The sequence below is a fragment of the Panulirus ornatus genome, chromosome 46 (assembly GCF_036320965.1).
Source record: "Panulirus ornatus isolate Po-2019 chromosome 46, ASM3632096v1, whole genome shotgun sequence".
NCBI classification, from domain to species: domain Eukaryota; kingdom Metazoa; phylum Arthropoda; class Malacostraca; order Decapoda; family Palinuridae; genus Panulirus; species Panulirus ornatus.
Genome location: NC_092269.1, coordinates 20436142 through 20460068, shown reverse-complemented (window position 1 = coordinate 20460068; position 23927 = coordinate 20436142). Strand labels below are relative to the sequence as shown.

The 23927-nt window shown below is 41.3% G+C and overlaps 1 protein-coding gene across 1 annotated transcript in view; it reads right to left on the bottom strand.

Moving 5' to 3' along the window:
* LOC139763328 (glutamate receptor ionotropic, kainate glr-3-like) overlaps nucleotides 1-23927 on the bottom strand; it is a 269996-nt gene that overhangs the window by 26697 nt on the left and 219372 nt on the right. The window contains exons 2-3 of the mRNA XM_071689349.1: nucleotides 18878-19036; nucleotides 11386-11476 (exon numbers count right to left, since the gene is read on the bottom strand). Of these exons, the coding sequence (XP_071545450.1) occupies nucleotides 11386-11476; nucleotides 18878-19036 (250 nt within the window). The remainder of the gene's footprint in view (nucleotides 1-11385; nucleotides 11477-18877; nucleotides 19037-23927) is intronic.

Below are 23927 nucleotides of genomic sequence, written 5' to 3'. Positions count from 1 at the left end.
AAAGCTGTGGTATCAGTGCATTATTATATGACAGCTAGAGACTGTGTGTGAACGAATGTGGCTTTTGTTGTCTTTTCCTAGCACTACCCCACACACATTAAGGGGGAGGGTGTTGTTATTCCATGTGTGGCGGGGTGGCGATGGGAGTGAATAAAGGCAGACAGTATGAATTATGTACATATGTATATATGTATATGTCTGTGTGTGTATATATATGTATACATTGAGATGTATAGGTATGAATATTTACGTGCGTGGACGTGTATGTATATACATGTGTATGTGGAAGGGTTGGGCCATTCTTTCGTCTGTTTCCTTGCGCTACCTCGCTAACCCGGGAGACAGCGACAAAGCAAAATTGATAAAAAAAAGATATGTATATATATATATATATATATATATATATATATATATATATATATATATATATATATATATATATTTTTTTTTATACCTCGTCGCTGTCTCCCGCGTTTGCGAGGTAGCGCAAGGAAACAGACGAAAGAAATGGCCCAACCCACCCCCATACACATGTATATACATACGTCCACACACGCAAATATACATACCTACACAGCTTTCCATGGTTTACCCCAGACGCTTCACATGCCCCAATTCAATCCACTGACAGCACGTCAACCCCGGTATACCACATCGCTCCAATTCACTCTATTCCTTGCCCTCCTTTCACCCTCCTGCATGTTCAGTCCCCGATCACACAAAATCTTTTTCACTCCATCTTTCCACCTCCAATTTGGTCTCCCTCTTCTCCTCGTTCCCTCCACCTCCGACACATATATCCTCTTGGTCAATCTTTCCTCACTCATTCTCTCCATGTGCCCGAACCATTTCAAAACACCCTCTTCTGCTCTCTCAACCACGCTCTTTTTATTTCCACACATCTCTCTTACCTTTCCGTTACTTACTCGATCAAACCACCTCACACTACACATTGTCCTCAGACATCTCATTTCCAGCACATCCATCCTCCTGCGCACAACTCTATCCATAGCCCACGCCTCGCAACCATACAACATTGTTGGAACCACTATTCCTTCAAACATACCCATTTTTGCTTTCCGAGATAATGTTCTCGACTTCCACACATTCTTCAAGGCTCCCAGAATTTTCGCCCCCTCCCCCACCCTATGATCCACATCCGCTTCCATGGTTCCATCCGCTGCCAGATCCACTCCCAGATATCTAAAACACTTCACTTCCTCCAGTTTTTCTCCATTCAAACTCACCTCCCAATTGACTTGACCCTCAACCCTACTGTACCTAATAACCTTGCTCTTATTCACATTTACTCTTAACTTTCTTCTTTCACACACTTTACCAAACTCAGTCACACCTCTCAAAAATCGGAAGGCATGAGTCTTAAACAATAATGAACAAAATGGCTATAAGATTTTTCTTTACAAAATGAATGATTCTTTTAGAAACGAAACAAGAATATATGATAGTAAAAGAAAATTGAGGAAAAAAATTATTAAACGTGAAACAACTTCATAATATAACTATAACCCTTAATGAGTGTTATCCCAGGATGATAACCCCTGATGATGACGTCCTATCCCAGGAGGATAACCCCTGATGATGACGTCTTATCCCAGGACGATTACCCCTGATGATGACGTCTTATACCAGGATGATGACCCCTGATGATGACGTCTTATACCAGGATGATGACCCCTGATGATGACGTCTTATCCCAGGATGATGACCCCTGATGATGACGTCTTATCCCAGGACGATTACCCCTGATGATGACGTCTTATCCCAGGATGATGACCCCTGATGATGACGTCTTATCCCAGGACGATTACCCCTGATGATGACGTCTTATACCAGGATGATGACCCCTGATGATGACGTCTTATACCAGGATGATGACCCCTGATGATGACGTCTTATCCCAGGACGATGTCCCCTGATGATGACGTCCTATCCCAGGAGGATAACCCCTGATGATGACGTCTTATACCAGGATGATGACCCCTGATGATGACGTCTTATCCCAGGATGATGACCCCTGATGATGACGTCTTATACCAGGATGATGACCCTGATGATGACGTCTTATACCAGGATGATGACCCCTGATGATGACGTCTTATACCAGGATGATGACCCCTGATGATGACGTCTTATCCCAGGATGATGACCCCTGATGATGACGTCTTATCCCAGGATGATGACCCCTGATGATGACGTCTTATACCAGGATGATGACCCCTGATGATGACGTCTTATACCAGGATGATGACCCCTGATGATGACGTCTTATACCAGGATGATGACCCCTGATGATGACGTCTTATCCCAGGATGATGACCCTGATGATGACGTCTTATACCAGGACCTGATGATGAGTCTTTCCAGGATGATGACCCCTGATGATGACGTCTTATCCCAGGATGATGACCCCTGATGATGACGTCTTATACCAGGATGATGACCCCTGATGATGACGTCTTATCCCAGGATGATGACCCCTGATGATGACGTCTTATACCAGGATGATGACCCCTGATGATGACGTCTTATACCAGGATGATGACCCCTGATGATGACGTCTTATACCAGGATGATGACCCCTGATGATGACGTCTTATCCCAGGATGATGACCCCTGATGATGACGTCTTATCCCAGGAATGATGACCCCTGATGATGACGTCTTATACCAGGATGATGACCCCTGATGATGACGTCTTATCCCAGGATGATGACCCCTGATGATGACGTCTATATCCAGGATGATGACCCCTGATGATGACGTCTTATACCAGGATGATGACCCCTGATGATGACGTCTTATCCAGGATGATGACCCCTGATGATGACGTCTTATCCCAGGATGATGACCCCTGATGATGACGTCTTATACCAGGATGATGACCCCTGATGATGACGTCTTATACCAGGATGATGACCCCTGATGATGACGTCTTATCCCAGGATGATGACCCCTGATGATGACGTCTTATCCCAGGATGATGACCCCTGATGATGACGTCTTATACCAGGATGATGACCCCTGATGATGACGTCTTATCCCAGGATGATGACCCCTGATGATGACGTCTTATACCAGGATGATGACCCCTGATGATGACGTCTTATCCCAGGATGATGACCCCTGATGATGACGTCTTATCCCAGGATGATGACCCCTGATGATGACGTCTTATCCCAGGATGATGACCCCTGATGATGACGTCTTATCCCAGGATGATGACCCCTGATGATGACGTCTTATCCCAGGATGATGACCCCTGATGATGACGTCTTATCCCAGGATGATGACCCCTGATGATGACGTCTTATCCCAGGATGATGACCCCTGATGATGACGTCTTATCCCAGGATGATGACCCCTGATGATGACGTCTTATCCCAGGATGATGACCCCTGATGATGACGTCTTATCCCAGGATGATGACCCCTGATGATGACGTCTTATCCCAGGATGATGACCCCTGATGATGACGTCTTATCCCAGTATGATGACCCCTGATGATGACGTCTTATACCAGGATGATAACCCCTGATGATGAGTCTTATCCCAGGATGATGACCCCTGATGATGACGTCTTATCCCAGGATGATGACCCCTGATGATGACGTCTTATCCCAGGATGATGACCCCTGATGATGACGTCTTATACCAGGACGATGACCCCTGATGATGACGTCTTATACCAGGATGATGACCCCTGATGATGACGTCTTATCCCAGGATGATGACCCCTGATGATGACGTCTTATCCCAGGATGATGACCCCTGATGATGACGTCTTATACCAGGATGATGACCCCTGATGATGACGTCTTATCCCAGGATGATGACCCCTGATGATGACGTCTTATCCCAGGATGATGACCCCTGATGATGACGTCTTATACCAGGATGATGACCCCTGATGATGACGTCTTATCCCAGGACTATGACCCCTGATGATGACGTCTTATCCCAGGACTGATGACCCCTGATGATGACGTCTTATACCAGGACTATGACTCGTTATAAGACTTATCCCAGGATGATGATCCTAATGATAAGTCTTATCCCAAGATGATGACTCCGATGATGTCTTATCCCAAGATGATGACCCTGATGATGTCTTATCCCAGGATGATGACCCTGATAAGTCTTATCAGAGGATGATGACTCTGATGATAATTTCTATCCCAGGATGATGACCCTAATGATAACTCGTATCCCAGAGGATATAAGAAACCAAAAATTAGGAAATCTGTTCAGATCATTTTTCAATCAGTCATATGCTCCAGGGAAAGTTCCTTAGGACTGGACGTCTGCCAATGTAACATTGATATTCCAAAACGTGACAAGTTCCTTTCCGGAAACTATTGTCCAAATTTGCTAGACGTCCATAACTGGTGAACTTATGAAAGTCATCAGATCAGTAGAGAGAAGACTGTTATTCCGTTGGAGAATCACCAATTGATTTGATTTTCGACAAAATTTATGAAAAATATGCTTCAATTCTTTTATGATGATATCAACATATATGATGAAAATAAACCAGTTAATAGCATATAATCTAGGTATTTCAAAGAAGAGTCCAACATCACAAATTTAAAGGAAAACTTATCTGGAATGCATATTATTCTCTTTTATGTTGAAGGTTCCAGTCACGGACAAAAGTCCACTTCAAGGCCAGGCCTTAATTGAAATATAGAGAGATTTATAGAAGGAAAAAAGACAAGAGAATGTATTTACGAATTTTGGAGGAAGTGAAAACCTGTTCTACAAAACATGCCAGTTTGTAGTCACTGGGAAAGACAAGAGAAGGTGAAGAGTTCCAAGGCTTCCAGGTGTAGGGAAAGAAACAGTTTTCAAAACAGCCCCCCATAGTTGCTGATGGCCACACAGAAATCACGTAAGGCAACAGCCTGCCGAATATTGCCAGCCCTCAGGAGCAAACACCAAAGTATTACTTGTAGAATAGGGAAATGAACCAACATTGCGGCGTAGGGTAAGAGGGCCAAAGTTTGGAAGTTATCTAGGACAGTTTATAAGTCGGATCGCTTTTGACTGAACTCTGTCGAGTATGGATGCAGAGTTAGTACTACCCCAGATGTGAATACAAGGACGAATCAATCCTTTGTATAAACGGAACAACTGATCAGAAGAAAAGAAGTGTCGACATCGAAACAGTACACTCAGACTTAGTTATTCCCGTAATGTGGGATTTCCAAGAAAGAGTGTATGTTACATTAATACCAAGTATGCTCAGTGAATCAAGGGGGTGGAATTACAGAACCGTCAAAAGAGAGACGAGAGTTGTGAGTTTTCGATCGAAAAAAGGGTAGATACTGGGTCTTGGAGGCATTAAACCTAACTAGATATTGTCTACCCTACTGAGATATCCTATCCAAGTCTGAGTTTATTGAGAAAGCTGCTTAAAGACGAGATGCAGATCGATCGAGAGAAAAAGGAACAGAAATGAAGGATGTGGATAAATGCAGTGCTGAGTCGTCAGCGTGTGAGTGAAGAGGAAATCGTTGAAAAAAAAAAAGGAAGAAAACTGTAGGGGACAAGACAAAACCTTGAGGGACGCCGCTGTTGATGGAATATGGGGGAAGGCTGATCCATAATCAGTCACAGAGATAGATCGGCCGGAGAGGAAGCTAGATATGAAGGAGCAAAGTGAGGGAGGGCAGCCAAAAGAGGGGAGCTTAGAGGAGAGAACCCGATGCCACATCCTGTCAAAACTCTCTCGATATGTCATGGGCAACTACACATGACTCCCTAAAATCTTTCAGGGATGATGACCAGAAATTAGTAAGAGAGGAAAGAACATCATCTGAGAATTGAAGCCGTACTGGTGATCAGAGAGAAAACTGAGTTTCGAGGTGTCTAAGGATGTGGGTGTTGAGGAGGAATTCAAAGGCTTTGGATATGGTAGACCTCAAAGCAATAAAACGATAGTTAGAAGGGTTAGAATGGTCACCCTTCTTAGGGGTGGGATGTATCAATACATAACTCCAAGGTGAAGGAAAAGTTTTGGTTCTTAAACAGAAAAGGAACAGACAAGCAAGCAGAGGTGGTTGTACTTCACCTGTTTAGAAACTGGGTAATTTGATTCAAACAAATGATAGACGATCCAACCTCAAAGTGTCAGATACAACAAGTGGTGTGCCTCAGGTATCGAATTTGGCACTGTTATTTTTCTCAAATGTATAAATGACCCTGATAACGGGCTGAGTAGTACGATATCCATATTCACAGTCGACGCTCAGCTGGTGAAAGGAGCTTCAACAGAAACTGAGCATCTACATCTGCAAGTTGACACAAACCAATTGATGGGCTGGTCGCACGGTAGCAACCGAGCCTCACTGACGGTTAGTGCATAGTTTTACTCTTAGATGGTTGAAAAGAGGCGACAAGTTACAGTAGGAGTCCTATGAAATACAAAGAGTAAATGAGGAAAAGGACTGAGGCATAACAGCCTCTCGTGGACTAATGTCAAGTGAGTATTATCAGAAGTAATCGAGAGGCGAATAGAACTGTAGTGACCATAAAGACATTCAAATTTATGTGTAAGAAAGTAATTCTCGTCTTGATGATGCAATAGTTCGTCTCCACATGATGACCTTGTCTGAATCACTTCCTCAACATTATGGATGCAGTACAGCGGCGCTCTACGTCCATAATGATTCCCAAACTGAGAAACATAACTAATGAAACTTGAACTATTTACCATAGAAACAAAAGTAACAGACATTTTGATGCAGGTATTAAGAATTTTCATATTTACTTTCAGAATGATTTCGGTGATATGAAAGTAGCCTACCAGAGATGGGTGAATGTAAGTGCTTACATACCAGATAGCAAAAGCAGTCAGGAAGAGAGGTAAGTCTTTTGGAAGGAGCTAAATGAGTGAGTCAGAAATTTTGATGCAAGGGAAGGTGCAATGGTAAATGATGATGATGAGTCTTATCCTAATCCAAGAAGATTACATGCAATATGGTACACTACAGAGCATAATGTCTTGGCTCCAATATTTCTACCTCTATCACAAATCATTTACAGTATGATTAATTACAAATATTCATGAATATCAAACAGTACAAAAACAAGTAAAGAAAAATAAAAGTTAAAAAATGAAAGTTAAAAGTTAAAAACAGCAAAGGCGAGTATCAAAAGAAAAAGAATCGTAACATTAAGTTTTCTAACTATCTATGATATACTTGAATTTAGACAATGTATGGCTCTACATCTTACAGACTGCAATAATGATCTAGTTCTTCTCTCAGCAATGTACGTTATACAATGTCTGTGGTAGCAGGTTACAGTGTTTGTGGTAGCAAGTTACAGTGTTTGTGGTAGTGAGTTAGGTTACAGTGTTTGTGGTAGTAAGTTACAGTGCTTGTGATAGTAAGTTAGGTTACAGTGTTTGCAGTAGCAGGTTACAGTGCTTGTGATAGTAAGTTAGGTTACAGTGTTTGTGGTAGTAAGTTACAGTGCTTGTGATAGTAAGTTAGGTTACAGTGTTTGTGGTAGTAAGTTACAGTGCTTGTGATAGTAAGTTAGGTTACAGTGTTTGTGGTAGTAAGTTACAGTGCTTGTGATAGTAAGTTAGGTTACAGTGTTTGCAGTAGCAGGTTACAGTGTTTGTGATAGCAGGTTGCAATGTTTTTGAGTTTTTAGATTTTTCAAAATTGTATTGTTAGTTTATCTCTCGTATAATGACAGGGAGTTTAAGCTTGCTAAAGTAGTTTCATAATTTGTGCACTGACCACCTAAGATAACTTTGAAACATCGTTTCTGTAGGTGTTCGAGGTGCGTGTGTTGTGCGTGAGCCAAGCCAGAGTGCCATACAGGGACTGCATATTCTTGGGATGTGGCACGTATGATCCAACTGTATAATGTGAACGTTGTTTCCTTACTAAAACCAAACTGTCTTGCTCGGGACACATTAAACATGTTTGTTTCCGTGACCATATGTTCAACGTGATCATGCTAACTGAGGACTGAGTAAATGTGCACACCTCACAGCTATGCACTATCTTGGGTAAGTTACATCCATGTAATACTGACCGTGGAGGAACAATGGGTCAGTTTTGGTGGTAACATAAACCTAACCTCACATTTATGGGAGTTGCCTGTCATTTTGACAGTGACACCATCTTAGGATCATTTAAGGTTTTTGCGTTGTGAGGGTCATTCTATGAGTAACATCAACTTTCTCACAGAGGATGATAAAGGAACAATTATCTCACAGAGGATGATAAAGGAACAATTATCTCACAGAGGATGATAAACGAACAATTATCTCAGAGGATGATAAAAGAACAATTAATTCACAGGCAAAATCTTTTAAGAGTCTTTTAGGTAACAATCCAGGTGATGAAGCTTACCCGTATTTAGTAACAACAATTATGAGACAGGACTGATAACTGGAAATTTTTGGTATACAGAAAAGGTGCTTACGTGGGTGAGTGTGGCTGGGGACAAAGGACATTACTGCATTAAGGTGTAATTGGCAGGTTTGCACAGGAGGGACAGTTTGAAGTAAAACTGATGAGACGTGTGATCCATTCTTGGTAGGAGCGACCGTTGAAATGTGTATATGAGGCTTCAGGAAAAAAGGAAATGATGTGGCCGGGAAAAAGGTAGTGAAAGTGAAAGAACTTGGTAAAGAGGCTTGTGTGAGAAGATACAGTGAGAGACTTGGTGGAGAATGTCATACAGTGAGAGGAAACGGAGTTAGGAGGTTGGGCGAGGAATGTGCGAAAGAAGTGTTTTACGCGAAAGGTGGTATGTGAACATGTATGAAACGCTGGTCAGTGGTGGGAGCAGGCAGTAAAGTTGCTTTTGAAAGAGAAAAGAGAGATGTATGAACGATTCCTGCAAAAAAGGAGTGCGAATATTTGAGAGTTGTACAAGAAGAACAAAAGTGAATACTCAAATTACAGAGGAAAAAGTCTGGTGAATATGCATCGTGAACTGTATGGAAAATAGTTGACCGTTAGGTTGGTGGTACGCACAAAACATCAGACTCGGGAGGAGCAATGTGGCTTATGGTGTGGCAGTGTCTCCTATGATGAATTTTTGTGACAAGCAGTTGGAGAAAGAGAAGATTTGTACGTAACATTTATGAAGCTGGAGAACATCTATGATAAGGATGATAGAGATACATTGTGGAAGGTGCTCCGTATATATGTTGTATAAAGAAACTTGACATAAAACTAGGATTTTTATCGGGATAGTAAGGCGTGGGAATGAGTAGGAAGAGAGGAAAGTGAGTGGTTCAAGTGAAGGTGCATCTCTATCAAGGGTGAGTAATGCTAGTATGGCTGTTTAATATATCTATAGGGTTTCGGAGGGAGGGTCTGGTGTGCAGTATGTTGGGGGGTTGGTAAGACTAACCGAAATATCAGCTACTGTTTGCTGATGACACGGTTTACTGTGGCATACTCGAGTAAAATATTGCAGGAAGCGATGTCTGAGTTTAGGAGAGTGTATCAGAGGAAGAAGCTGAGAGCTAACGAGAATAAAAGTAAGGTGACAAGATTTAGAAGGGGATCGAGAGATACTGTTTGAGTAAGTTTTCGCAGGAGAAACTTAGAAGTAAGTAATGGAACGTTTTAGACATCTCGAAGAGAACGGGGCAAAGGACGGAACTAAGGGAGGTGAAATGATTAATCGGATGGGTGAGAGGGTAAATGATTAGGGTGCATTGAGGAGTATGTGGATAGAAAAATTGCTGTACGCGAAGGCAAAGGTATGTATGTCTAATAGTATACTGGTCCCATCGGTGCTTTGCGGGTGGGTGTAAGTCTTGATCCATGAGTACAAAACAACGGAAGAGTGCGGATGTTTAGAAAATAATATGCTTTAGGACATTATGTGGCGAGTGGAGGGCTGGTCAAGTTAGAAATGAGTGTAAGAGACTTGGAAAGAGTCAGAATATGACGGGAGAGCTTAACCCAGTACGTTGGATACATGGAGTGGATATTTACTTGCTCTCTTACTCTTACTACTCATACGATAGGTAAGTGTTGCTTGAAAAATTAGATGTAAATAAATTGAGGAACAATGATCATCCCTCTAGTGTAGGCATTAGAAAGTTGTGGATTCGAGGAACCTGAAACAGAACAACGTTTTCTTGAAGACCAAAAAAAATTGTGGAGCAGAGGCCATCATCCTGCTTGGAGCAGCAGTACAGCAGAGCCCATTATCCTGCTAAGCACCCCAGTAAAGCAGAGTCAATCATCCTGCTTAGTATGCCAGTACGGTAGAGCTCACTCTCCTGCTTGGTTCCCCAGCACAACGGACAGTAAAGCAAAGTCAATTGTCCTGCTTGGTACCCACAGTACAACAGAGTACATAATCTTGTTTGGTGTCTCAGTACGGCAGAGCCCAGCATCCTGATTGGTGTCCCAGTATAGCAGAGGCCATGATCCTGCTAGGTGCCCCAGTACAGCGGAACACAGCACCCTGCTAGGTGCCCCAGTACAGCGGAACACAGCATCCTGCTAGGTGCCCCAGTACAGCGGAACACAGCATCCTGCTAGGTGCCCCAGTACAGCGGAACACAGCACCCTGCTAGGTGCCCCAGTACAGCGGAACACAGCATCCTGCTAGGTGCCCCAGTACAGCGGAACACAGCATCCTGCTAGGTGCCCCAGTACAGCGGAACACAGCATCCTGCTAGGTGCCCCAGTACAGCGGAACACAGCATCCTGCTAGGTGCCCCAGTACAGCGGAACACAGCACCCTGCTAGGTGCACCAGTACAGCGGAACACAGCACCCTGCTAGGTGCCCCAGTACAGCGGAACACAGCACCCTGCTAGGTGCACCAGTACAGCGGAACACAGCATCCTGCTAGGTGCCCCAGTACAGCGGAACACAGCATCCTGCTAGGTGCCCCAGTACAGCGGAACACAGCATCCTGCTAGGTGCCCCAGTACAGCGGAACACAGCACCTTGCTAGGTGCCCCAGTACAGCGGAACACAGCACCTTGCTAGGTGCCCCAGTACAGCGGAACACAGCACCTTGCTAGGTGCCCCAGTTTGGTTCCATATTATACTCACTAACGTGCATCCTTAATACACTCACCCTGCCGTCTCAGTAACCAATGGTTCTGCTCGGCACTAACCTCAGTTCTCACCATACCCATCCAGCTGGATTAGCACTCTTTACCTCCTTAATGTTCCACGACACTTACAATCCTGCTCACCAGGTTCATGATATTGTCTTGGTTCCCTATGATATCTATCTCCCTACTCATCATACCCACCATGATCAACCATGACCCACTACTATTACTTCCCTTACTCACCATACCCACCATGTAGGACCAGGAACCATCGTTCTGCTTGGTTTCCTGCTACACTACACTTACCTTCCTACTCACCATACCCACCATGCCCGACCAGGAACCATTGTCGTACTTAAGACCCCAAGTCCCATCTGGAGGCCTCACGTACATATACCTGATGAGGAGAAAACAGGACTGGTGACTGAGACTACCTGTTTGACAGTGAGGGACATACGTAAGTAAACATGGGTGAGTTGGGGATATGGTAGGCGGGCATTACTGGATTATGTACTGGTTCACAGGCGTGCAAGAGAGCGGCTCTATGATGTGAATGCATTGAGAGAGACAGCTTGTGGGATGTTCGAACACTACATAGTGGGGGCGAGGGTGAAGATTTGTAAAGCCTTTAGGAAAAGAGGAAGTGATATGAATGGGAAGAGGATGATATTAACGAATGAGCTTAGAAAAGAGGCTTGTGTGAAGAGATAATAAGTGTAGCGTGTCAAAAGTCGAGAGTAAATGAGGCTAGGAGAGTGGTCGAGGAATGCTTACACGTGCTTGTCATGCAGAAGGTGGGAGATAAGCATGTGAAGTAGTGTAGTGAGTGATGAGATAGGAAAAGTAAGTTGCTTATAAAAGAGACATGACAACTGTATGGGCTTTATTTGCAGGGAAGGAGTGCGAGTGATTAGGAAACGTATAAACGGAAATGTGTCAGATGATCAAGAGGAAGGTGCAAGGCTGAAAAAGGGGACATATGAGGGTTGGGGTAAGCCAGCATCAGCAAACTTCAAGGAGAACAAGAAAATGTTTGAAAGGGAATGATAGTGCAAAAAAAAAAGAAATGGGAGCATCAATGAAGGGAGCAAATGGGGAAATGGTAAGAGGCAGAGATGAGATAAAGAGGATTTACAAAGATACACAGAATACACAGAATCAAGGTCCAAGCGAGGTGGTCTGACCTTACCATTATTCAACAAAAGATACAGTCTCTTTACTGGCAGTAGAAGAAAAGGATTGCCAAGCAGAGGCTCTCTCTCTACCCTCAGTTTTTTCGGCAAAAAATCGGCCAGAAAACAGGTAGAAAGAAATACCTTGCAGGCTTAACATTCCTGAAGGAAATTTCTATAGGAAAGTCATAAGGTAGAATGAACATGAATATGTCATGCATCCCATCACCAGCAATAGTAAGAATAGACTAGACTTCCAGCCTCTAGACATGCCATGTCCACATTATTCCTGTTGCTGAACAATGATACAATAATTCTTACTCACTGTCTTAAAGCAGGTGACATGAGTTGATTAAATTTAGTGAGTTAGGTCAGTCTGGGCAGGAAGAGATCGGTAGTTAAGATGATAGCATGATATGCCACTACCTTATGATGACTGATTGAATGAATAATCCAATACCGGAGAATAACGAGTGATGATCAAATCTGTCTTTGAAGACATTTAGGGTGTTGCTCTGAACAACATTTTCTAGGAGTTTACTCCAAGCTTCTAAGCGTGGTCGAGGTAGACTTAGGTATAATGGCAATATCACATCTTACCTCTTATATGTAAAGTTTTTTACTTTCTTGGCAGCTTCACTATAATGCTGGGAGAATTAGTGGAGACTGAACCCTAGATCTCTCACAATAGTGGTGTCCTTTATTTGTATCCCATCAGCTCATAATCGAATTTTTGCTGAGGTTTCCTGCTTGTAGTAGGCTGAAATTTATTACGTTCAATGGCGTTTGCCATTTTCTAAATCATTTAGCGATTTTATGTGGATCTTCTTGTGATGATAGCCTATCTTCCTAGCTAATTTGGTGTTGCCGATCATTGCTTCATCTGCAAATTTGGACACTAAGTTATTCAGGCCTACATCAATATCGTTAACATGATGATGAAAAGAGTAGGCCCAAGTACGGATCCCTGGGGGACCCCGCTGTAACGGGTGACCACGGTGATGATTCACCATTCATTAAGACCTTCTGCCTCCTATCATGTCACCAGGCTTCTGTCCAATTTCCGATGCAACTATTAATCCCTAAGGTCTGGACTTTATGCATCAGTTTAACATGGATGACTTTATCGAATACTTTCTTGAAGTCCAGATATATGATATCTATTGTTTATGTCTTGTGGTTATTGAATGATTAATGATAAAATCTGAGAACGTTTGTAAGGCGTGATGTGCGCCTTCTAAAACCATGTTGTGCATTATTGATCAAACTCACTTGTTGTTCTAGGAAGGCTAAGATTTTCCTCCATAATAATCACTTCAGAAGTTTACATACAATTAATGTGAGGCTAGTAGGACGGTAATCACCACAAAATTCGCGGCTTCCCTTTTTGTATATAGGAGTAACGTCTGCTAATCTCCAGTCCTGTGGGACTATTCCAACCTGAAGAAATTTATCTAAAATGTAAGTTAAAGTTTTGATAACTTTACGTTTGACCTTTCAAACTATTCCTGTGTTGCAATATTTGGGTCATTGTCTGATTTCTTAAACTTTAAGAGTTTATTTCTGTTGCAGTATCTAGGGAACATCATTCAGGCTTGATGTTGGTTTTATTGTTTCTGTCGTGCATGGGAATTAATGTAATTTGATGATGCATAAACAAACTCTTAAAACTGGCCCATAATTCCTCTGGACGTGATCCAGCAAGGGTGAGGCTCTTCAATGCGTTGCGCAACCCGAGGAGAGGGAGTGAGTACATTTTTAAGGACTGTTGTCCGTGTTCGATGATGAGGTAGCTAATGTTGGGTGTTCTAGATAGAAAGTAATGTGTTTGATGGAAACAGAGCATAAGGGACATATCTATGTGGTAAATGTATATAGAAAAAATGACTGAGAAAATTTTGGAAGAGTGAAATAGTGGACGTGTAACATTGAAAGAGGATTAGTGAAATGACGGAATTAATAAGAAGGGTCTCTGAAATGTGTGAGAATGTGCAGATCTAGCTAGCAACTACTGAGGCAATAAATGGTTTCTGCAGAGAGGAGAGGACGTGGGTCAGGACGGGTGAAGGGATGAACAAAAGTGTAGAACAATGGTGGAACAATCAGAGATAAATGGGTGGATTTTGAGGTGATATAAGAGATGATGTTGTAAAGTTAGTTAGTAACCGTCATGTGTTATAAGAAGTGGGTGTATACAGGGTTCACATGTAAGCAGATGCGGTTAGAAGTATTGGTCAGTCTACCCTGGTGCTGGGAGTGACATCATGATAGCAGTAGCAAATGCTACATAGAAAATGGTGAAAGTAGATGTTCCTCGACTGGCATAAAAAGGACATTAAGATGAGACAATAGGACATAGAGATGATTTGTTGTTGTGAAAGTAAAGACACGAAAGGTTTGATTGTTTTTGCATCTGGAAGATATGTCTGCCAAAGGGACTGAGTATTACAGTAGATCATATGTACAAGGTAAACATAAGGGGAGAAAGGAAGTAACCAAGAGTGATGCGGAAATGATAATGACTGGAAGAATATAGCTAGGAAAGTGTGTATGTAAACCTTATGGAAAGTTCAGTTGTTCTTCAGAGAGAGAGAGAGAGAGAGAGAGAGAGAGAGAGAGAGAGAGAGAGAGAGAGAGAGAGAGAGAGAGAGAGAGAGAGAGAGAGAGAGAGAGAGAGAGTTACATAAATAAAAAGACCACGCAGAGCCAAGGTCCAGTCGAAGTGGTCTGGCCTTAACAATATAAAACGGAAAAAATTTTAAGTAGCAGAAGAAAAGGATAGCAAAGCACAGGCTCTCTCCACACCCTCCATTCCCTCCACTCCCCACCCTCCACCCTCCACTCCCTCCACTCCCCACCCTCCATCCTGCACTCCCTCCACTCCCCATTCTCCACTCCCTCCGGCACACGTCGGCAAGAAAACAGGCAGAAGAATATCTTGCAGAAATAATAAGCTTGAAGGAAATATTTATAGGAAACTCAAAAAGTAGAATGAAAATGATATGTTATGCATCTCATCACCCACGACATGCATCCCTTAACTTTTTGTTATAAAGACAATACTAAGGATGAACTTGAGCTCCAACCTCTGGACTTATCATGACTATATCATTGCTCATGTTAGGAAATGATGACACAATAATTCTTAATTGCTCTCTCAAAACAGGTGACAAGGTTAATCAATGTTGGTATGTTACTTGGCCAGGAAGAAATCAGTGGTTGAGAAGGTAGCATAGTATAGCACTGCGCTATGATGATATTAAATGAATTATGCAATACCCGGGAGTGACAAGTGATGGGCAAGCCTAATTTTGAAGACATCAAGGGTGTTCTTCTGAACAACATTTTCTGAGAGATTATTACATTGATCAATATTGCCGTGGGTAAAGAAATATTTCGTACAATCCAGATTAACTCTGTGAATCAGGTTTTAATCCATCTTCTGTCATGGGTAATGCTGGTGATGCTATAAAGAAATGTTTAATATTGAAACATTTTATCAATATTCCCTGGAGGCGCTCCTTCCTTCCTTAGGAAGAACAAGTTTATTCTTCGCAGTTTTTCCTCTCATGGTTTATCACACAAGCAGGGAATCAACTTAGATGCTCTTCGCTGCACTGCTTCTACTTTAAGCATGTTCTTACTTAAGTGTGTGTGTGTGTGTGTGTGTGTGTGTGTGTGTGTGTGTGTGTGTGTGTGTGTGTTTGTGCGTGTGTGTGTGTGTGTGTGTGTGTGTGGGGGGGGGGGGGGGGGGGCAAAACTGCACTGTATATCCGAGGTGTGGTTTTGTACGTAAATTTTCTGTTTATATATTCTAACATCCTGTTTCCTCTCTTGGCAGCTTCTTTGCATTGTTGATAGAATTCAAAGTTATTGGAGACACTGACTCTTATATCTCTAGTGGTGTCCTTTATCATGTGACCCATCAGTTTATAATCAAATTTTTGGCTTAGGTTTTCTACTTGTAACAGTGACAACTATAGACGTTCAATGGCATTTACCATTTACTAGACCATTCAGTGATTTTATCTAGATCCTCTTGTAATCTCAACTTATTCTCTTCAGTTGATATAGCACTGCCGATCTTTGTGTCATCTGCATATTTGAAGACTAGGTTATCAAGTACTACGTCAATATCGTTAATATAAATCATGAAAGTAAAGGCCCAGAAACGGATCCCTGGTGGACCCCGCTAGTGACGGGTGACCACGGTGATGATTCACCATTCATTAAGACCTTCTGCCTCCTATCATGTTAATCAGGCTTCTATCCAGTTCCTACGCAACCAGTAATCCCCTGGGCTCAGACTCTGTAAATCAATCTAACGTGGGGGACTTTGTCGAATGTTTTCTGGAAGTCCAGAAATATCATATCTATAGCTTTTGTCTTGTCGTGGAACTGAATAATGTATAAGAAAGTTCACAGAGGTTTGCAAGACATGATCTGTGTTGTTCCAGGTAGGCTACGATTTTATCTCTATCAATCGACGCCAAAAAATTACATATGATTAATGTGAGGCTAATAGGACGGTAACTACAGAAAATTCGCGGCTTCCCTTTTTATATACAGGAGTAACGTCTGCTAATCTCCAGTCCTGTGGGACTATTCCAACCTGAAGAGATTTATTTAGAATATGGGTTACCGGTCCGCTAATTCCGTGTTTGACATTTGTGATTACTCGTAGACAGAAACGATCAGGACCTGGACTTTCATTAGGCTTCAACTTATCTATTTGTGTTAGTACGTCTCTAACTGTGATGGTAAGTTCGAGTATCACGTGACTGCTATTCGTCACTGTCTCAAAATTCATGTCGTTATTTTCAAGCGTAAAAACAAAACTAAATAACTTGTTCAGGGTTGTTGCTCAGCGTTTATCCTTCTCAATGGGTTACTCATTCTCGTTTACTAAGGGTCCTATGCCATTCCTTATATGTTTCTCATTATTGATATATCTGTAGATTTTTTAGATCTTTATCAACATCTCTTGCAATAATCGTATTCTTTCATGGTAGTTTTGATAAGAACTCTCACTTGTCTTCTGACTGCGTTATACTGCGTTGCAAGTCCTTAAGCTTATAAAGTTTATTTCTGCGCCGTAGAGATCTTGCAATGTCTTGGGAGGACCTTTCAGGTTTGTTGTTGGTTGAATTGCTTCTGTCGTGCATGGGAATGAATGTGAATTGATGATGATGCAGAAACTGGCGCTTAAAACTGGCCTATAATTCCTCTGAGCATGAACCAACGAGAGTAATACTCTTTAATGCGTCGCTCAACCCTTTTTAAAGTTAGGGATAATAGTCCTGATTTTAGGGGAGTTGGTTCTAATATTTGCGTCGAACCTTGATTATGCTGTGGTCACAAGTGCATAGATGTTCTCCAGTAAGGGTATTAGTTACTAACAACTTCTGGATCCAACAACTAAATCAAGTATGTTAGCTTTCCTCGTCAGCTCGGTCACGGTTTGGTCAATTGTCTTGGACAAAGTTGATAAGTGTGGCAGATTTAGTTTCACACCTGAGATAGTTTACCAGTTGATTTCTGGAAGATTAAAATCCTTAAGAATGATCGAGTCTTTATCCTGTATTGCTCGTTGTAAACTCTCGTACATGACGGAATCAGTATCTGCTGGCTGACCAAGACTTCCATAAACGACGATTATGTAAAGTTTGAGAGATTGTGTGATAATCTGAACACACAAGTGGTCAACAGCAGCAGATGTTGTAGTCTGAATTTCGATAACGTTTAATTAAGATTTTACATACACTACAGTTCCCCCTCCTCGATTGTCTCTATCACTTACAAATAATATGTTGTCTGGTGGTTGAATTCGCAAATCAGATCGTTATGTTTCGTGTTCAGAAATGTTTGTGTTAGACCAATGATACCAAAGTGTTCACTGTCTACTAAACAATGCAATTCAGCTGTTTTGTTTGGGATGAATCTTGTATTCAAGTCTATTGTATTTCTTCGAGTGATTTATGTACGTTTTAGTGACCCACATGACCTGCATCCCTGACGTCACTCTCTGGTGGGATGGCAGGGAATTCCGTCTGACCTTCCTTGTGTGACATGTAATATGACCCGACCTGACCTCAATTGCCCGTTTGGTGTGGCCAACACATCGACCTTTACCGGGTCTCAAAAAAAAAAAAAACTTCCTCTGTAGTTGTAAGGCAAATTGATCCTTGATTCGCTTTGCTGAGACTTCTGTCCCTTTGAGATGAATGTCATCTTTCCTGTAGTGTTCTGCCTTTAAAGAGTTAGAGCCACTGATCTAAAATCCGATGTTAGCATCCATACACGAGCGTCACTGTCCCTCATTTACACTTAGCGATCTACTCAGGGCGTAGATACCTGCAATGTCGCAGCAGAGTAAGTGACATTCATAACAATGTTATCCGATCTGTCTTTCAGAGAGAGAGAGAGAGAGAGAGAGAGAGAGAGAGAGAGAGAGAGAGAGAGAGAGAGAGGATATAGATACAAGAAAGATTTTGATTACCATCCATAGTTTAGATATTAGGTTCTACACTGCACTGTAGCAGACGGACCTGATATGAAGAATAACATGATATATCGTCTGGAGAATACGACTGGGAAGATATACCATGAACACCATCATAACATACGAGAAATTTATGGCAGTGGCGAGGTAGTTCATGAGCTTGGGCATGGGTCCAGAGAAGGTGAGTGATCCTCCGCCAGGCGTCTCATCCTCCTCCTCAAGGACCAGTTTATTCAGAGGATTTCCCTCCGTCGCTGCCACTATTGTTGGTCGATGAGGAAATCTGGCGAAACACAGTTTGTTCACAATGATGAATGAAGTCTCTTTTAGTCTCTGTCTTAAAAAACAAGATTTATATTTAGTTCTTCACCTCTTGGATATTTTTCACAGACTCACCTGAAGACATGAATCTATATGTTTCACCTATTCTACTTCCATTGACTTGTATGTCTCAGTGTTCCTCCAAAATGCAGAGTTCCCACGTGAAAGTTACTAACTCATTCACTGCATTGATGTTTCAGTGTCCATCGAACCTGCGGCTACACTGTGCAAACTCTAATCAAGTCTGACTTCTAAAATCTGATGCAGGGAAATATGCTTAATCCGGCAATCTACAGTCCGGACATTCCTGGTGTTCGGATACAAAAACAAACTGACATGTTCGGCAACATTGCCATCATGCCGTCAGCTGTTGTGATCTTGTGGGTACCACACTCTCGCCTGTTGGACCTACTGACAAGAGTTTGTATACAACATGTATATATACGCGTAGACTCTCGGGTTATTCTTCATGTAAACCACAGCGAAATACAACAATGAAATAAACAAACAAAATCTGTAAGATGAAAAGCTTAGCAAAAATGAAGTTATGATATGGTCCTCACGATGGCTCAGCCTCGTGGTGATTGTAACAGCTTGTGTTCACCAGTAAGCCACTAGCTTGTTCTTGTAGGTATGTACATACATGTACGTATGTGTTCACCATAGAACGGTACATACATGTACATATGTGTTCACAATAGAACGGTACACATATGTACATATGTGTTCACCATAGAACGGTACATACATGTACGTATGTTTTCACCATAGAACGGTACATACATGTACATATGTGTTCACCATAGAACGGTACACACATGTACATATGTGTTCACCATAGAAGGGTACACACATGTACATATGTGTTCACCATAGAACGGTATATACATGTACGTATATGTTCACCATAGAACGGTACATACATGTACATATGTGTTCACCATAGAACGGTACACATATGTACATATGTGTTCACCATAGAACGGTACATACATGTACGTATGTGTTCACCATAGAACGGTACATACATGTACATGTGTTCACCATAGAAAGGTACATACATGTACGTATGTGTTCACCACAGAACGATACCTACATGTACGCATGTGTTCACCATTGAACGGTACATACATGTACGTATGTGTTCACCATAGAACGTTTCATACATATACGTATTTCTATGAGTCCACGGGGAAATGAAACATGATAAGTTCCCAAGTGCACTTTCGTGTAATAATCACATTATCAGGGGAGATACAAGAAAGAAATATAGGTCAGCTGATATACAACGAAGAGACGTAGCTAGGACGCCATTTTGGTAAACACGTGATTGTCCAAGACACACATAGAGCGTATCATAAACTTAGTATGTGGACAAGAAGGGGAATTGTTTACAAATTTCATCAACAATAAAGCTATCCAATTTGTATAGACCTTCACTAATATTAAGGTTATAATTCTTTGTGTATTTGATCACAGAAGGTTTAATGATATTTCTCGTGGTACTACAGTTAGAGTTACTAACTGAGATGGCATTACTCCAGTCAATACAATGATCGTAGTCTTTATCGTGGTTAAACAAGGCATTTGATTCTTGTCCTGTTCTTGTTCTATATCTATGTTGCTAAGTTTTACAGAATGATCCTTACCAATTTGTCCAACATGAAACCTATCACAATTTCTATATGGCACCTTATAGATGCATCCAGGAGAGTTATCTGTTGACTTCCTGATTAAGATATTCTTTATAGTATCATTTTTTGCAGAAGGCAACATTTACATTAAAGGATTTAAGCAACATGGGAAGTAAAGTAAAATTATAATTAAAAGGGAGAACTAAAAGATTCTTGGTGTCAGTGGGAGGTTTGGGTTCAACTCTATAAAATGATTTTTTGTTAACTTAAGGGATTTATCAATGAAAGATCTAGGGTACTTTGAATTAGATCCAATAGAATATATTTTCTCAAACTCATCATCAAAAAACTCTGGACTGCAAATGCGTAATGCCCTAAGAAACGTAGATTGAAATGAGGATAATTCAACTCTGTCATGTTGAGATGAGCATTAATGGATATATGAGCATACATTGGTAGGTTTTCTGTATATGCTAAATTTAAACTAAATTTAAACTTGTGTGATGTCTCCATGGTTGTTTAATTTGTTTATTGATGGGGTTGATAGGGAGGTGAATGCAAGAGTTTTGGAAAGAGGGGCAAGTATGAAGTCTGTTGGGGATGAGAGAGCTTCGGAAGTGAGTCAGTTGTTGTTCGCTGATGATACAGCGCTAGTGGCTGATTCATGTGAGAAACTGCAGAAGCTGGTGACTGAGTTTGGTAAAGTGTGTGAAAGAAGAAAGTTAAAAGCAAATGTGAATAAGAGCAAGGTTATTAGGTACAGTAGGGTTGAGGGTCAAGTCAATTGGGAGGTAAGTTTGAATGGAGAAAAACTGGAGGAAGTAAAGTGTTTTAGATATCTGGGAGTGGATCTGGCAGCGGATGGAACCATGGAAGCGGAAGTGGATCATAGGGTCGGGGAGGAGGCGAAAATTCTGGGAGCCTTGAAGAATGTGTGGAAGTCGAGAACATTACCTCGGAAAGCAAAAATGGGTATGTTTGAAGGAATAGTGGTTCCAACAATGTTGTATGGTTGCGAGGCGTGGGCTATGGATAGAGTTGTGCGCAGGAGGATGGATGTGCTGGAAATGAGATGTTTGAGGACAATGTGTGGTGTGAGGTGGTTTGATCGAGTAAGTAACGTAAGGGTAAGAGAGATGTGTGGAAATATTGAATTTTAGGGAGAATACGGTAAATGTTTTGAAAGGAGGTAAATAAATGCGTTTAACAAGGAAACGAATAGGAACATCGGTGAGGGGGCTAAAGGAGAGGTAATAACAAGTAGTGGTGATGTGAGAAGAATGAATGAGTATTTTGAAGGTTTGTTGAATGTGTTTTACGTTAGAGTGTTAGGGTGTTTTGGTCGAGGTGGTGTGCGAAGTGAGTGTCAGAGAGAATGGTTTGGTAAACAAAAAAGAGGTAGTGAAAGCTTTGCAGAAGATGAAAGCCTGCAAGGCGGCATGTTTTGATAGTATTGCAGTGGAATCTATTAAAAAAAGGGTTGACTGTGTTGTTGACTGGTTGGTGAGGATATTCATTGTATGTATGGTTCATGGTGAAGTGCCTGAGGATTGGCAGAATACATGCATAATGCCATTGTACAAAGGCAAAGGGGACAAAAGTGTTCAAATTACACAGGTATAAGTATTTTTGAAAATCCTTGGGAAATTATATGGGAGGGTATTGATTGAGAGGGGTAAAGGCATTTCCAGAACATCAAATTGGGGAAGAGCAGTGAGGTTTCAGAAGTGGTAGAGGATGTGTGGATCAGGTGTTTGCTTTGAAGAATGTATGTGAGAAATACTTTGAAAACCAGACGAATTTGTATGTAGCATTTGTGGATCTGGAGATGGCATATGATAGAGTTGATAGAGATTCTTTGTGAAAGTTATCAAGAGCATATGGTGTAGGAGGTAAGTATCTAAAAGCAGTAAAATGTTTTTATCAAGGATGTAAGGCATGTGTACGAGTAGGAAGAGAGGAAAGACATTGGCTGCCATTCAATTATCTGTTTGAGGCAGGGATGCGTGATGCCTCTTTGGTTGTTTACTTTGTTTATGGATGAGGTTGTTAGGGAGGTGAATACAAGAGTTTTGGAGAGAGGGGCAAGTATGCAGTCTGTTGTGGATGATAGGACTAGGGAAGTGAGTCGGTTGATGTTCCTGATGATACAGCGCTGGTGGCTGATTCTGGTGAGAAACTGCAGAAGTTGGTGACCGAGTTCGGTAAAGTGTGTGAAAGAAGAAATCAAAGAGTAAATGTGAATATGAGCAAGGATAATAGGTTCAGTAGGGTTAAGGGACAAGTCAACAAGGAGGTAAGTTTAAATGGATAAAAACTGGAGGAAGTGAATTGTTTTAGATATCTGGGAGTGGATTTAGCAGCGGATGGAACCTTGAAAGCGGAAGTAAATCACAGGGTGGAGGATGGGGCGAAGGTTCTGGGAGCGTTGAAGAATGTGTGGAAGACGAGAACGTTATCTGGGAGAGCAAAAATTGGTATGTTATACGGCTGCAAGGCGTGGGCTATAGATAGGGTTGTGCGGAGGAGGGTGCATGTATTGGATATGAAGTGTTTGAGGACAATATGTGGTGTGAGGTGGTTTGATTAAGCACTTAATGAAAGGGTAAGAGAGATGTGTGGTAAGAAAAAAGTGTGGTTGAGAAAGCAAAAGAGGATGTTGAAACGGTTGGGTCACATGGAGAGAATGAGTGAGGAAAGATTGACAAAGGGGATATACATATATATATATATATATATATATATATATATATATATATATATATATATATATATATATATATATACATATATATATATATATATATATATATATATATATATATATATATATATATATATATATATATATATATATATATATATATATATATATATATATATATATATATATATATATATATATATATATATATATATATATATATATATATATATATATATATATATATATATATATATATATATATATATATATATATATATATACCTTTTTTTCTTTTAAACTATTCGCCATATCCCGCGTTAGCGAGGTAGCGTTGAGAACAGAGGACTGGGCCTTTGTGGGATATCCTCACCTGGCCCACCTCTGTTCCTCCTTTTGGAAAATTAAAAAAAAAACGAGATGGGATGATTTCCAGCCTCCCGCTCCCTCCCCTTTTAGTCGCCTTCTACGACACGCAGGGAATACGTGGAAAGTATTCTTAATTCTCTATCCCC